The sequence below is a fragment of the Micropterus dolomieu genome, linkage group LG09 (genome assembly GCF_021292245.1).
Source record: "Micropterus dolomieu isolate WLL.071019.BEF.003 ecotype Adirondacks linkage group LG09, ASM2129224v1, whole genome shotgun sequence".
Taxonomy (NCBI): Eukaryota; Metazoa; Chordata; class Actinopteri; order Centrarchiformes; family Centrarchidae; genus Micropterus; species Micropterus dolomieu.
In genome coordinates, this window is record NC_060158.1 from 6,781,181 (window position 1) to 6,796,025 (window position 14,845).

Sequence of the window (14,845 nt, forward strand, 5' to 3'; positions counted from 1 at the left end):
CTCATGTACCTTCACTGTTACAATAATCCGTGACTGGGTTAATATAGCAATGAGCTTATAAACATTTCCTGTTGCACTGCTCAAATTAATCCCAGAACTGTCATTTGGCAGATACATTTGGAAACAGTCTGTTTCTGCCAGCATAGTTTCTTTATTTCCATTATTAATGATTAAAGCTAGAGTAGGTAATGTATTTCAGAAGCATTGTTTCTGTATTTGTTGAAATTCTCAATCAATAAATCAAATGGTCTGTGGGGAAAAAAGAATAATAAATCCTATATCTATGGCTGCCGCAGGCCTGTAATAACATAACATTAGCTTTTTGCAGATACTGTTTGTGGTAGTGGTTGGTCGATAAATGATCGTTTTGAGGTTATTTAGAAATAGTGTCTCCATTATATTACACCAAAGAGAACTGACATGTTCATTTTTCAACTGTAAAATGTTTTGCTTAGTATTTGTCTTGGTCACAATTCTTTAAAAAAAAAAAGACCAAAGGGAGCTCTATCAGGAGTGTTGATTTTTGTTAAATAAATACTTTAGTCCCATACATGGTTATGACATTTAACTCCCAAATATCGGTTGGGCTTTACTGGTGATGTGTCTTTGAGCAAGAAATTAAATCCCTACAAGCTTAAAAGCTGCTTCAGTATATGTGAATTTGAATCTCTGACCTACCTGTAGATGATCAAATTAGGAGGAAAGCAAAATGATATATATATATTTTTTACAATAATGTATGTCATGAGTACTATTTTGGGTCTTTCCCCCCTTAAGAAAGCAACCTCTGGCGTGTAAAACATTTGAATAAGCCTCACTTCCTCAGCTGAAGTTCCTTGTGCAAACAACAGCTTAAACTGCCAGTAAGTAATGAGTGCAAAGGTCAGAGCACAGTGATAATAGTCATGTGATACCAGAATTAGTTTCCAAAAGAGAACTTCTTGAACAGAGTGCATAACCAACAGCACCAACACTACATCCAGCCAGAGCATATTTACATTTTCGTCGTTGTCTAGCTCAGCAGTGTCTGAATCTCCATTTTAGATGAGCCATAGCTGGCGAATGGTTTGCTATAAATAGACCATTTTAATACTTTATTATAAAATTATTCATGGAAACTGAAACTGGACATTGCAGTGCTGCAGTAGAGTTCATAGCCAGTTTATTTCCAGCAGGCTAGATATATGTGGAATACTGCAGTCAGGGGAGGAGAGCTGAAATCTCCCTCATACAAATTTACAGACACACCATTAACTATTAGACTCATTTCCAAAGTAGAAATATCCAAAAACGCAGTAGTGATGGCATTTGTGGTAATAGGTGTGGTTGTTGTAGCACTTGCGGAGTTCCCTGAAGTTATAGTAGTAGTACTGGTATTTGTAGTAGTGGTAAAATTAGCAGTTGTAGTAATGGTAGCAACACAGAAGTAGTGGTGGTAGTATTTGCAGTAGTAGAGCTTTCAGGGGAGTTGTATCATGATGATATGAACATATTGGGTGATTCTGAGGAAATATAAATTATAAACTACTAATTTGTTTTAAACATCTTTGCTGTCCTATCTAAACCATGTACCATGTATCCCAAGTGTCAACTTTTTATCAGCTAAGAAAAAAGCCACAGTTTTCTGCTAAGTGACAATGCTTTTTCTGAAAAGCAAACAGGTTTTTAAACAATTTATGTAGCTGAAGAAATATTTATCTAACATTTAATCCTTAAATTTATCTGAACAGGACTAAAGTGACTACAGCCATGCTGGCGGCTCTGTGAGGCTAATGCTTAGGCACAGCAGTGCTTTGAGCTAAATGCTCACAACCACAATGCTAACCTGCTGATGTTTAGCAGGTATAATGTTTACCATGGTCACCATCTTAGTTTACCGTGTTAGCATGCTAACATTTGTTAATTCACACTAATCACAAAGTACAGCTGAGGCTGATGGGAATGTTAGTAGTTCTGCAGGTCGTCGTAAACCAAAATATAGGATAAATTTGACCTGATGGTGGCGCTAGGTGAACAGTTAAGGGAAAGTTTTTAGGATTTGTCCTCTTGGGACCATGAAGGCCTGTCCAAGATTTCATGGCAGTCTACCAAATAGTTGTTGAGTCATTTCAATCTGGACCAAAGTGGTGGAGATACATGGTTTTCATTTGACACTGACTACTTTTATTGGTGTGTAGTGCAACAGTGGTTCTTAAGTTTAATAACTTTATATGTGGTTTTGCATGCATGTTGTGATATACTGTATATCTGTATAAGGAAAAGTCTAATATTAAGGTTGTAACCATATAACCCATCTAAACGGTATTAATAGGTTTCTGTTTATAAATTAAACCTGGACTCTGTAGACTCTGTTTTCCTGAAATGGTTTCTGCTGCAGAGACAGTTCAGTTCAGAGTCTGAAGCTCGGCAGCAGTGTGGCAGCAGTGTGGCAGCAGTCTAGACAGCGAGTAGTCTGGAGCCTGGAATCTCTGTGGATAAAATAACAGGTTCCCTCATCCCATCACACGCCACATGACCCCTCAACTCACATTATCCTGAGGGATGATCTGTGTGTGTGTGTGTGTGTGTGTGTGTGTGTGTGTGTGTTGGAGAGGGGGGGCCGAGTCGGTGACTGAATACATAACTCCATTCATGGTCTTCACTCTGGCAGTTTCTATAAAAGTGTAGTTTTTAGTAGCGCTTTAGCTCATCGCTGGCTGACGATCACATAGGCTTTCACATGCTGCCAGAGGGCAGAGCGCTACCTTCTGTCTACAGTCCATGATACTGAGATGGATAAACATGATGACATTTCACTTTTTCTCTCTTTTCTCTCTCCCTTCGCGTTCCCACAGTTTGGACCAACGTGGAGCCTCGGTCGGTGCCAGTGTTCCCTTGGCATTCACTCGTCCCTTTCCTGGAGCCCAGCCAATCAGGAGCGGCTGCCCAGCCTGCTGATGGCCAACAGCTTGTCAATCAGAGCAAAGGTAGCAAATGGCCCCACTCCTTTTCTCTGTACAAGACAACATCACTTATCACCTGGGAAAGGAAACAGAGAGCTAATTTGACTGCTTGTACCCAAATATATATAACTCTATATTATAAACAAATATTTCCCACAATATAATAATCATAACAGGAAACAGGGCTGTGTTTCTCAAACAACGACTGCCAAAACACTCCAGTACACAGCCAATACAAATGTTGGTTGGACATACCAGCAGCCAAGTCAGTGTTTCCCAAAACAGTTGCGACTGAATTGCAAATCAGCACAGTTGGTGTTCACACCAATATAGTTCCAGTAACATTGTTGATAACACTTTTTATTGACTGGAGTGCTAAAATTTTTTCAGAGACTAATTTTGACTGGTGGGGACAGGCAGTTATCTGAACACATTTTCTTTTTCACAGATCTTCATGAGGCATTAATTTAGGTCTTTATCTTTCTTTTCTAGGGATACAAATATTGGTTAATCATTTAATCCATGAAATGTCAGCAAAGAGGAGATACAATTTCCCAGAGACCAATCTATCTTAAAATGCTTGTTTTGTCTGACCAGCAATCTAAAACACGATGATATTTGATTTGCTGAAATATATAAAAGCTACAAGCCCTCACATCTCAGAAACCAGAACCAGTGAATAGTTTCTGCTTGTAAAATGGTGATTATTTTTCTGTCATTGGACAAATCAGTAAATTGACTAATTATTTCAGTTCTAGACTGTTAAATAAACTAGCTTACTTCTAAAAGAAGTTTGTTATTTATATGAGCATAAAAGATAAAACCAACTTGGTGGATATGTTTTAAGAAATCACCCTTCATATACAGTCTTCTTAGCATTTTTCCATCTAAATAGATGGTACAAAAACTTTTGGCTAAGTTCTAAGTCTAGTCTGTATAAATACAGTAAAAGGATGCAATCTCACTAAATGGCTACAATAAACTTTTGTTAACAAACATCTACAGTATATAAATAAAAAAAGCCATTTCAGTACTCTGTTATGTATCGATGTAGTCACTAAACCCTTGAGGGAACATTTCCTTTACATGTGAACATTCTTCATCTCTATATGAAGTATTACTCTTACTACTGCTGCAACAGATTATAGCAAAGATGTAGTCAGAGCTTCTCACACCTCCCACACTCAGTTGGCCAGAGTAGAGCTATCCGTCAACAAGCTGTATGAAAGGTAGCCCTGCTATTACACATGTGGCACTGAAGCTTACTTTCTTAACGCTTGTCACTAACTGGCATACAAATGGCTTTAATTTTTCAGAGCCTCGTTGCGCTGTGGCCCTGGTGAGCGACGGGCGAACCGGTCCTCCAGACCTAGAGAGGGGTTCTCCATCATGCCCTCCCCCGACCAATGATAATCCTCCTACAGACAGGGGCGTAGCTGACAGCGAGACAGAGAGCGATACAGATGACCCGTAAGTATGAAGTGGTTGGGGGTTTTTATGGGGATTTTATCTTAGCTGATTTTTTCCTCTTCCCTGGTATTATCAAGACCAGAGAGCTTAACATGGTGCTTGATGTTGTGAATTTTGTATGCAAATTTCATTTTTGGAACAAAAAAGTAAATGTTTTAATTAACATAGCTGAATAAAACAGTGTATTGCTCAGAGGAAGAAGCACAAGAAATAAGAGATTTGATTGAAATTCAGGTGTAGAGTAGCGCTTTATAACGTTGACCACATTGTGAAATGATGACAGTCCACCAATCAGACACAGGAAACAACCAGACCAACCTATCCAAAATTAGGTCATGCAAGTGCAGTAATTTATATCTGTCACATATAAAACTCACTGACTTACTGAAGTGAAGTGTTTATTTAGTAGCAAAGATTCATTAACATTGTATCTTTTAATTATTAAATAATTAATTATAATTATTATTAGCAAGCTGCATATTTCTGATTTGATCCCTACTTGAACTACTTTTTGGGTCTTTTTGTAAAATCTTAATGTTCATTTACAAAATTATATGTACCTTTTACAAAATAAATTGTCTATAGCTATATTTCATTATTCCATATATTTAAAATATGCAGAAGCACAAAAGACCAAACCAAAAAAACAATCCTGTTGTCAACCAAGTTCTTAAGCTAACCTTCTGTTCTCTAAAAAGAATCATAACTTGTTTAGGTGCTACATTTAAATTATGTTCACTTCATACGTTGCGTTTCCTTTCTGCAACTCTGGGTATGACTCAGTAGAAGAGACATAGTAACAGTAGATATATTAGACACAGTTTGTCGGCGCAGTTTGTGTCACCGGATTTAAAACTCTCTAAGACGCTACGCTCCGAACAGGTGCACTGAAATCCACCTTTGACAGCAAAATTCTAACGAAACAAACAACAACAAACAACTGTTCTACCAGCTGCATCAGTGTGTGTGTTTGGCAAGAGTTGTACAGTCTGTGCCCGCTTATTCCACTCAGTCTCAGGCTGCGTCTCTGCGTCTGGCTGGGTTATTGCTCTTTCAGAGTGACTCAGAAGGGCTGCGTGGCTGTCTGGCTGGTAGTGTGGTTTTGAATGTTTCAGGGTCACTGTGCTCACAGTGACGGCGGCTCCAAACAGATCTGCCATCACTGGGAGCACAAAAAGAAATCCTTCAGCAGTCTCTGAATGTTGCAGGGGTTACACCTGTTATCTGGCTACATCTCAATGGAGAGACCAGTAGCATTAATAAAAACGATATTTTATTTTATTAGTGAGCCAGTTTTGACCAAAAATACCGACTTTTTAGTCCCTAGATCTCTTTTCAAGGAACTAACAGGTTCCTTCAGCCCACTGTTGTGTGCGTTTCCACTGTGGTCTAAAGACCTGCGAAGATTAGTTAGAAATTAACCAGCTGACATAGGCTGTAGGCCTATACATCGTACAAAGCGATGCACAGACATCATTATTTGTAACCATTTTCAATGAGCAACATTTATAAATGAACGTCAGATTTGACTGGAATACAATGAAAAAGTAAAGGCTTTGCGTGACCATTAAAGCAGCTTTTTTGTGTGGGAGTATAATGGAGAGACAAATGATAAAGTTTGTTAAAGCCATAAAGTTCTTAAAATATAAAATAAAATCGCGACAGTTTGGAAGGTTATTACAACATTTCTAGCCGACAAGCAGCAGATCAGCAGCAGGACTCACATCTGTGTCCGCCCGCGTCAGAGGAACGGGATTTTAACGAGCTTTATTATCTGCTGTAATCTAAAGTTCCGTTTGTTTTGGAGAGGAGGAGACCGACCTCGGCTCTGTGTAAAAACTTCCTGACTGATGAAAACTTAAAACAACAACTCTGGACCAGTATTTAGCGTAACTAGCGTAGCAGGCAGGCTGCTATTTCCGAGCAATAGCCTACATTTAATGCCGACGTTTGATCTCAGGCAGACATTGGTGAGACATGTGTGCTATTTGACTGTTAATTGTGATTTATTGGTTTGCAAACAACAGTGGAAAAGAGAGGAGCAGTCGTAGAAAATCACCCGACATTCTCTAGTTAAAGCCAGTAGCCTCTACTCGCCCATTTCACTGCAAAGCAAGCCCCACCCCCCCAAAGTACCGGTACTTTTGGAAAGTACTACCCTGAGCAGGAACTTTTTGGGGGTTAAAATAAAGACCCTAGAACTACATTTAGACCCTGGTCCCTCGGGTGGAAAAACAGTGAGTTCCTCCAAAGGTTCCTAGTTCCGGGGTATAGTTACTTTGGTCGAAATGCAGCTTTAGTTTGTACAAATTCAAGCCATGCTTACAGACATATACATCCATCCATCCATCCATCCTCAACCGCTTATCCCGCGTACAGGGTCGCGGGGGTGCTGGAGCCAATCCCAGCTGACTTTGGGCGAAAGGCGGGGTACACCGCCAGTCCATCGCAGGGCCACACAACCACTCACATTCACACCTAAGGACAATTTCGGAGACACCAATTAACCTAACCTGCATGTCTTTGGATGGTGGCAGTTAGCCGGAGCAAACCCACGCGGACACGGGGAGAACATGCAAACCGGGGTTTGAACCCACGACCTTCTTGCGACAGTGCTAACCACTGCACCACCACGCCGCCCCAGACATATACAATATTAGTATAATATACACTTGTTATGTTATTTGCTTTCATTTAATATGTTTTGCTTCTTATCTGTCCATTCTCAGTCTGTTACCCCCTTGTTATGTTCTTTTTTTGTGTTTTGTAACTGTTACACAAACTGGCAAAATGAAATCCCCTCTGTAGTATATATTGCGGCACACTGATACTACTGTACAACATCACCTGGCAGAAGTACGTTCTAATGCTGTGGTGTGGTCCTATACTGAGAGAAGTGTGGAGTTTCCTTGAATAGTTTGCTGAATATGTTCAGTAAGCCTTCTGTCACCATGTTATGTCTCCCATGATGGTTCCTGTTTCTCACAACAAGGAGAGCTTTTACACCACCCACACTCACGCGTTCACTCATACGCCTGTAAACATGCACACAAATAGCACATCTGACTTAACCACAACCAAACTCTCACGTAACTCAAATCTCCCTGACTATGATTGCTCTGGGAATTGTGACATTGTATGTTATTGTGTCCCACAGCTTCATTTCTGCCTTTGGGGACACTGTGCGTGTTACTCTTTAGCTTTTTTTTGCTTTATATAATCTTTGCTGTATTATGTGCTGTATTTAATAAAAATGTTTTAGTAAAACTAGACAAGAAGGCAAAAATCCCCGCCATATTCATGTAGTCACGGCTTGACACCGAGTTCAGTCTGTAACAGAGAGTCAGACAGAACGTTCTGCCACTTCACAGTTTCAAAAGACATTTCTAGTGGTTATAACTGTTATGCTCACAATTGAAACATAAAATAAAACATTAATCCAGGTTTATTCACCACTGACTTATTACAGTCTTGCTCTATCACTAATAGCTGGGAAGTACGTTGTGCATGATTCAAAGGGAATTGCACAAACCTAACCTGTGAAAACCAGATTTTGCATTCTGATTGTCTCTAATTGTTTGTGTCTGTATTTTGTTGGCCCTCTTCCTTTTTTCACTATCTGTCTTGATTTATGTCTCTTACTCATGTTCTGTTTTTGGCTCTGTGCAAGTGTCATCACTAATATAAACTGTGCTATTATTGAAATAGTAATAAGAATTTGTAAACAAACCAATGTCTATTTTGTCTATATCAGTTTCTCCAGTGAAACTTAACCCAGTTTGTGATAGCATTTATTTGCTTTTTGTTTTATTTACTCTGTGTCTGGTTGCTTTTTCCTGGAAACTTGCAAGCCAAGTTTCCAGGAGTGCAATGTATTAGTAGTAGAAACAGCAGATTCTGTGGAATCAACTGAATAAATAAACTCAGTAGTTAGCATCCACATTGCTGATGGCTGAACATATAAAGAAAGTGTGTTCATTACATTAACAGTAAATTAAGTCATAAGAAAGTCAGGAAGACAAAGGGAAAACACTATTCTGGTTGGCTGACGTGATCTCTCTCTGGGCTGCGTGTTGCAGAATCAATTAAAAAAACAGGCGTCTGCAGGTAACCACTATAAGCAGCAGTGTATACAGCATAACATGTCATACTGGTTTAGTGCTTACTGTACATCAAATTGAACTTCATGGAACCACAAAGGTGTGAAATATAGTGAGGACATTTGAAAAACAGAGTTAGATCAATTCGAGTAGACTCCACACTCTTTAACACAATATCTAAATAAATGAGGACTGTGTCATTCTTCCTAAATTCTTCACAACCCTTCCGCCTAGTCACTGTCCTGGAAGTCCCTCACAGTAGGAATCTCCCTTGACTTTCCATCTCTTCTAGACTCACAGTTTCACTTTATCTCTGTGTGTGAATGCAGGTTCTCCCCGGGTGTGGCCAACGATCCAGCGCCCTCCACTGGCCCCATGAAGAGACGCACGCAGTCCCTCAGCGCTCTGCCCAAGGATGGAGACAGGAAGGTCAGTCAACCATGCAGATAGTCAGTTAGTAAAAATGGCAAATGCTTTTTGAATATCACTTCCACAGCTAACCATACATGTCTAAATGTGCTGTCCTCTTCCAAACACCTACCAGAGGGAAAAGGACCACATTCGCCGTCCCATGAATGCATTCATGATCTTCAGTAAACGCCACAGAGCCCTGGTTCACCAGCGACACCCCAACCAGGACAACCGGACAGTCAGCAAGATCCTGGGGGAGTGGTGGTATGCTCTGGGACCCAACGAGAAGCAGCAGTACCACGATCTAGCCTTCCAGGTAAAGATTCCCTCTAAAATTCTTTAATTGGGTCTTATTTTCTTTTATTTCTTCAAAGTACATTTTGTTTTGCATTGTCAGGGGTATATTTAACATCCCTGTAGTGAATTGATCACAATGGTTTGTTGTTTACTTTAATTTAAATAAATTAGCAGTTTACTACTGATGACCATAACACAGTAGTGTCAGTATATGAGATATTTAAATTTTGTGCTCCAGACATGCAGATTCACCATCAGCAGTAGCAGCTTGTCCGGATGAAAAAAATGTATAGTTATGTATAGTTTTCATGGGCAGTGAAAGGCACCATGGATGAACTACAGAAACTCAGACTGCATCATCTGAAAATTAAAGACACTGTAATCTTCCTCCAGGTGAAAGAGGCCCACTTCAGAGCCCATCCAGACTGGAAGTGGTGCAACAAGGACCGCAGGAAGTCACTGTCAGAGGGCCGTGGGACACCAAAGGAGCAACGGGAGAGGAGCATGTCAGAGAGCATAGGTGTGTGTGTATATGTTTTGTATGTATATATGTTTTGATGAGCATTGATTAACATTCCCAAGCCGAAGTTAAAAGAAGGAAGCTAGAAGTTAAAAGGAAAAAACTTCTTAAATCAGTGAATGGTTTTGATCATCAGCTGCTTTGAATTTTTTTATGGTGCATGTACTTAAAAGTCATATTGAACCAAAAATAATTATAAAAAGATGTTGTACTGATTTTTATTGCATATTGCAAGCATTTTGCTGATGCTCTTAGACAGTACATCAGTGCGAAGTTTTATTGATCTATTCCATGATGATACACTGTGATATTTTATGTTTGCTCTTCTTTCTCTGTCTTTCTCCCATTCTTCAGATGCCCATCCAGACTCCCAGGTGCTGGAGGGGAAAGGAGGAGTCTCTGGCTGGCCTGGGGGGTCAGAGCGTAGAGGGGGGCTATTTTTGGGGCAGCACCCTCGTCCCAGAGCCTTTTCCCAGAGTGCTGTGCACACCCTGGAGCAGAGGGAAAGAGAGGGAGACCTGGAGAAGGTAGGAGGTTGTTAATCTGCAGCTCAAAGGCAAAAGCAAACAGACTGGAGATTTAAGAATGTGCTCCAAATCACTAGCTAGTTTAATCTTAAAGCTAGAGAAAATTTTAAATCATGTGCTTTCAGTTAAGTCAAGAGTATTTTTCAAGCGCCTTTAACAAATCTGTGGCATCTAAGAGAACAAAGTAAAGATAAAACAAAAAACAAATGCAGAAAATAAAAGCAACAAACTGAAGTAATTCTTAAAAAGAAAAAACAGGGCCAGTGATTGAGTGTGAGCGTCTACACACCAACATGTGTGTATAATCGCAGATAGCAGACGTGTGTCCTTCACACTGCAGACCATTTTGGTTGAACTCTACAACTGCAAGCATGCTTTTCAAAAACAGTTCAAATGGACTCTCTTTGTTCTTTGTGTGAGGGCTTGAGTTGTTGCTGCTGAAAACCCACTGAAAGCTCTGGGGGTGCTCAAACTGCAACTTCAAAGGTTTCACTTTCTACTTTTTTTAGCGCCTTTGAAGGTATGAGACTAGTGTTTGGTGCTTCATTCCTAATCGCAGAGGGATAGGCCTGCATGTTAGCTCTTTTGTTTTGAAGGCATTCATTTAATGCTGGTGTCGGAGCCACATGTATGCATGCTTTGATAGTAACTACATTACTGCTGTATGAAGTGTTGTTCTTAAGTACTTAAGGACTTAAGGTTTTTTTTTTTTTAGTTTTGAGTTTAGAATCAGTGTCCTTCTGCAGCAACTACACAGACATTTTTTATTCTCCACTGTGTCAGGAGGATGGGTCGAGTTTGTTTCGCCACCGGCCCCTGCCTCAGTCCCTGTACCAGGGCGGGGTCAGTGAGGATGTGACCAGTGATGAAGAGCGCATGGTCATCTGTGAGGAAGAGGGGGACGATGATGTTATGGGTGAGTAAGATGAGCAACAGAGTGGTCTAGTGGTGGTTAGAGACTCTATTGCATAACCACAAAGTCATAGTTTCAGTTCCCACAATGATCATTGTGTCTTTAAAAAAAAAACAGCCTTCTTAGTCAGAATGACAACGTCAGCAACACACATAAGAGCTAAAAAAAAAAAAGGTGGTGTCAGTTATGTCATCTGGTGAGCCCTGGCCGCAGCCCTGAACTGGTAATTCCTAGTGTTAAAATATATTAATAACAATAGCACATAATTGGTTATTTGATGGTAAATCTGATGATTTGAAAGCAGCCTTTCCAAATGTTTGTCCAGGCACCATCAGCGTTGCTTCACTTGCACTCATTGTAAATTAAATAACTTCCAAGGAACAGTTAAAAATATAATGTGTGTATTGCCCCCTTTGTTGAAATTTGTTGAAAACACTAACTTCAGATTTCCATGTCCCACCCTCAGAGGATTCCTGTCCTGAAGGCTCCATTGACCTCAAGTGTAAAGAGAGAGTGACGGACAGTGATGAGGACGAACCAGATGGACAGGTAGCTGCAGTGATCAAATAACTTGAATTACTGTCCACAGTGGACTTCACTGAGCTAGATTGTCCTGGGCAATCATATCTTTCCCTTCCCCCATTTTGTACCTGGATATTTACAATATAGAGTAAAGGCTAATTAGATTTAATAGAGTACTTGTTTCTGATCTGGAGTTGAGTTGAGTATTAGGTATCAGATATAGTAAAAAGCTGCACTGCAAAAACATATTATTATTTATTTATTAAAAACTGAACCTGGTTCCAGTTAGGTATTGATGTGTCTTGATTTACAGGGTAGAGCCTTGAAGAGCTGCATTCTTATATCAACAGTGTAATTCTGCAATTAAGGCATCACATTGTTGGGGGTTTAATTTAAGCTTTTTAGTTTTTGGAGTCCTTAATTCCCATCAAGCATTAAAAAACTTAGATTTTCCACAGTTATTGTAAGAAGAGAAGAACTTTACTTTGTAACTTTCCCAGCTTTGATCTCTCCCTCTCTCCACCTCTCCGACAATCTCTTTCCCTCCAGCATGGCTTCCAGCCAGTGGCTCGCTCCTCTCTCCCCTCTTCCTCTCCCTCCATGCCTCACTCCAACTCCACCTCAGCTAAAGGGAATGGAGGAGGAGGAGGTGGTGAAGAGGGGTCTGAGAGGAAGAGAAAGAGAGGTACAGACGGAGGAGAGGAGGGAAGCGAAGGAGGATCCAAGAGTGAAGAAGGCAGTGGAAGAGGTGGGCAGAGTGTCTCCTCTCTCTCCATCACAGGCTCAACATCCAGCACCCAGGCTCCCCTTGCTTTGGCCCAGCAGGGGTTGACACAGGTCCTTGGCAACTCCCGCATGGCTCCCACTATGGTGACCAATGTGGTACGACCCATCGCCAGCACGCCCATCCCCATCACCAGCAAGCCAGTGGAAGGAGCCGTCACCCTCAGCTCCCATGCCCAGGACAAGAAAGCCACTCTCCTGATTGGAGGAGGCGGACCTCAGCAGCTGCCAATCACCGCAGGGGGTGGGTACCTGTCCTCATCCTCCTCCCCAGGTCCAGTCAGTGTAACCCCTTTGGGGGGAAGCGGCCTGGTCACTAGCCTAGTTCTGGGAGGGTCCTTTCCCGCTGCCCAACCAGTGCAGATCTTTACCCCCGCGCAGCCTCACGCACAAACCCCCCTACCTATCCTCCAACCCCAGCTCCATCCCACTGCCGCCACCTCCTCTCTCACACCTGCCGCCGGCCCCAAGCCTCTAGCACAGGTCCAGTACATCCTGCCTACTGAGAGCCCCTCCTCCCCTCAACTCACCCACCAGCAAATTCTCTCCCTGCCCACCACTGCGGCCCCGGCCAATGGCATGCACACGGGGGCGGGAGTTGCTTCAGTCAGCCCCGCGACCAGAGGTGAGACAGAAAGCACGATTGGCTGACAAAAAAGAACAGATCTGAGTTTCATTTTAGTCTTTTCACTGGTCCGCTGAAAACTGAATTTTTATTTATTTTAAATTTTCTATTTTTGCTGTAGTTCCCCTCGCTTATTTCGTATTAATCATCTCCACTGGAAGCACTGAAAATAGATTTGATTGGATTATATAAACGGGAGATAAATGATTGACATGTAAAACACTGTTGACATGAGCATGAGCGCCCGCCGCCCACCCATGCCTTAATCACTCTCTATTCATAAGAGTCAGAAGCAACAGAACATTGTTCCACCGCTTTATCGCAGAGGAATTTCACTATTATCGGTAGATGAAATGTCCTCTCTGTGTCAGTGTGTCTCAACCCACCAGTCGCTCCTGTGCTGTCTTCACCTCCACTTTTTTAGCCCAATTCATGTTTCTCATGCTGAGTGTTTTAATTTTCTCTCTCTCTCTCTCTCTCTCTCTCTCTCTCTCTACTTCTCACTCATTAGTCCAAACCCAGTCGCCTGTCTTGCAGAGCAAGATGTTGGTTCCCATGGCAACAGTGAGAACAGGGTCTACTCCTCCTCATCCTTCCATTTCCCTGGTTGCTCCACCTCTTCCTGTGCAGAACGGCCCCACGACAGGAAACAAGGTAATAATACCAACACTGTAATTAAAACGAGTGTCAACAATGTCACAGATAAACAGCTACCACCGTGTTTGCTGACAGTTGTCATGGTAGTTTAATCCACAACAGCATCAGCATAATAATAATATTAAGTAATCAGTAATCATTTATTATAGAAGAATACAAATATATATAAATGTATTTATTGGTTCCAGCTTTTAAAATGCTCAGATAAAAACAAGCAATTTAAAGGGGACCTATTATGCTTTTCCATATTTTCTGGCATATCTATAATGTTACAGTGTCAGATGTTCATGTTAAATGTGAACAAAGCTTCAAATAATTAGGTAAAAGTATTTAAAAGAAAACCCTGTGAGCATGAACCTCAGATTTTCTCAGAATGCTCAGGTTTCAACAGTTTTTTCTACTATAGGCTCGGTATGATGTCATAAGCAGGGGATGTTTTAGGGTGGGGCTACCTTATGATTGACAAGTCGCTACCAGCGCCATTGAAAAAGCTTACTAGGAGTCAGCAGTAAATTTTTCCGGTAAGTATGTTGTTTTGTTTTTAGCCTTTTTTTATCTAGCCAAAATTAGCATCCCGGTTAAAATCACAGTTAAAGTGAATTATGGATGCACCTAGCTAACCAAGCTAGCTAGCGCCACAGTCTCGTCCGAATATGGTCATGTCTGGTTCCTGGTTGAAACAAATCAACATGGCAACAGCCAAACGGCCACGCTCGAGGCTTCAAAATGTCAGTCTCCACTTCTTTTATACTGTGGGGGGGGGGATTAAATGAGGGCCTGCTTGAACAGCCAGTATAAGATAGAAAAATTTGAATCATGCAAAGCTACCATACAGGAGTCACTGAACTACAATATAGGGATGGAAGTGCAGGATAATAGGTCCCCTTTAATAAAGATGTCCTGAGCAAAAATTGTAATGGGCTTATTTTCACTGTCACTGTTACTTATTAACTGAACGATTCAATTAATGTTTATTCATTCTAGTTGAATTCGCTGCTGTTAATCTACATTTTATTCAGGATGGACAAGTTTTAGCTTTAACAAAGTGCTAGAGTTGTTCTGAGGACCATAAAAACCA

At 41.1% G+C, this 14,845-nt stretch overlaps 1 protein-coding gene across 3 annotated transcripts in view; it reads left to right on the forward strand.

Moving 5' to 3' along the window:
* Window positions 1-14,845, forward strand: part of cica (capicua transcriptional repressor a) — a 37,484-nt gene that overhangs the window by 12,877 nt on the left and 9,762 nt on the right. For 2 of the 3 annotated variants that reach the window (XM_046059178.1, XM_046059179.1), the window contains exons 4-13: window positions 2,835-2,966; window positions 4,259-4,412; window positions 8,842-8,941; window positions 9,057-9,239; window positions 9,614-9,740; window positions 10,095-10,267; window positions 11,051-11,183; window positions 11,647-11,729; window positions 12,252-13,110; window positions 13,622-13,764. In XM_046059178.1, coding sequence (XP_045915134.1) covers window positions 2,835-2,966; window positions 4,259-4,412; window positions 8,842-8,941; window positions 9,057-9,239; window positions 9,614-9,740; window positions 10,095-10,267; window positions 11,051-11,183; window positions 11,647-11,729; window positions 12,252-13,110; window positions 13,622-13,764 — 2,087 coding nt within the window. The remainder of the gene's footprint in view (window positions 1-2,834; window positions 2,967-4,258; window positions 4,413-8,841; window positions 8,942-9,056; window positions 9,240-9,613; window positions 9,741-10,094; window positions 10,268-11,050; window positions 11,184-11,646; window positions 11,730-12,251; window positions 13,111-13,621; window positions 13,765-14,845) is intronic. The other variant, XM_046059180.1, reaches the window with a different exon arrangement.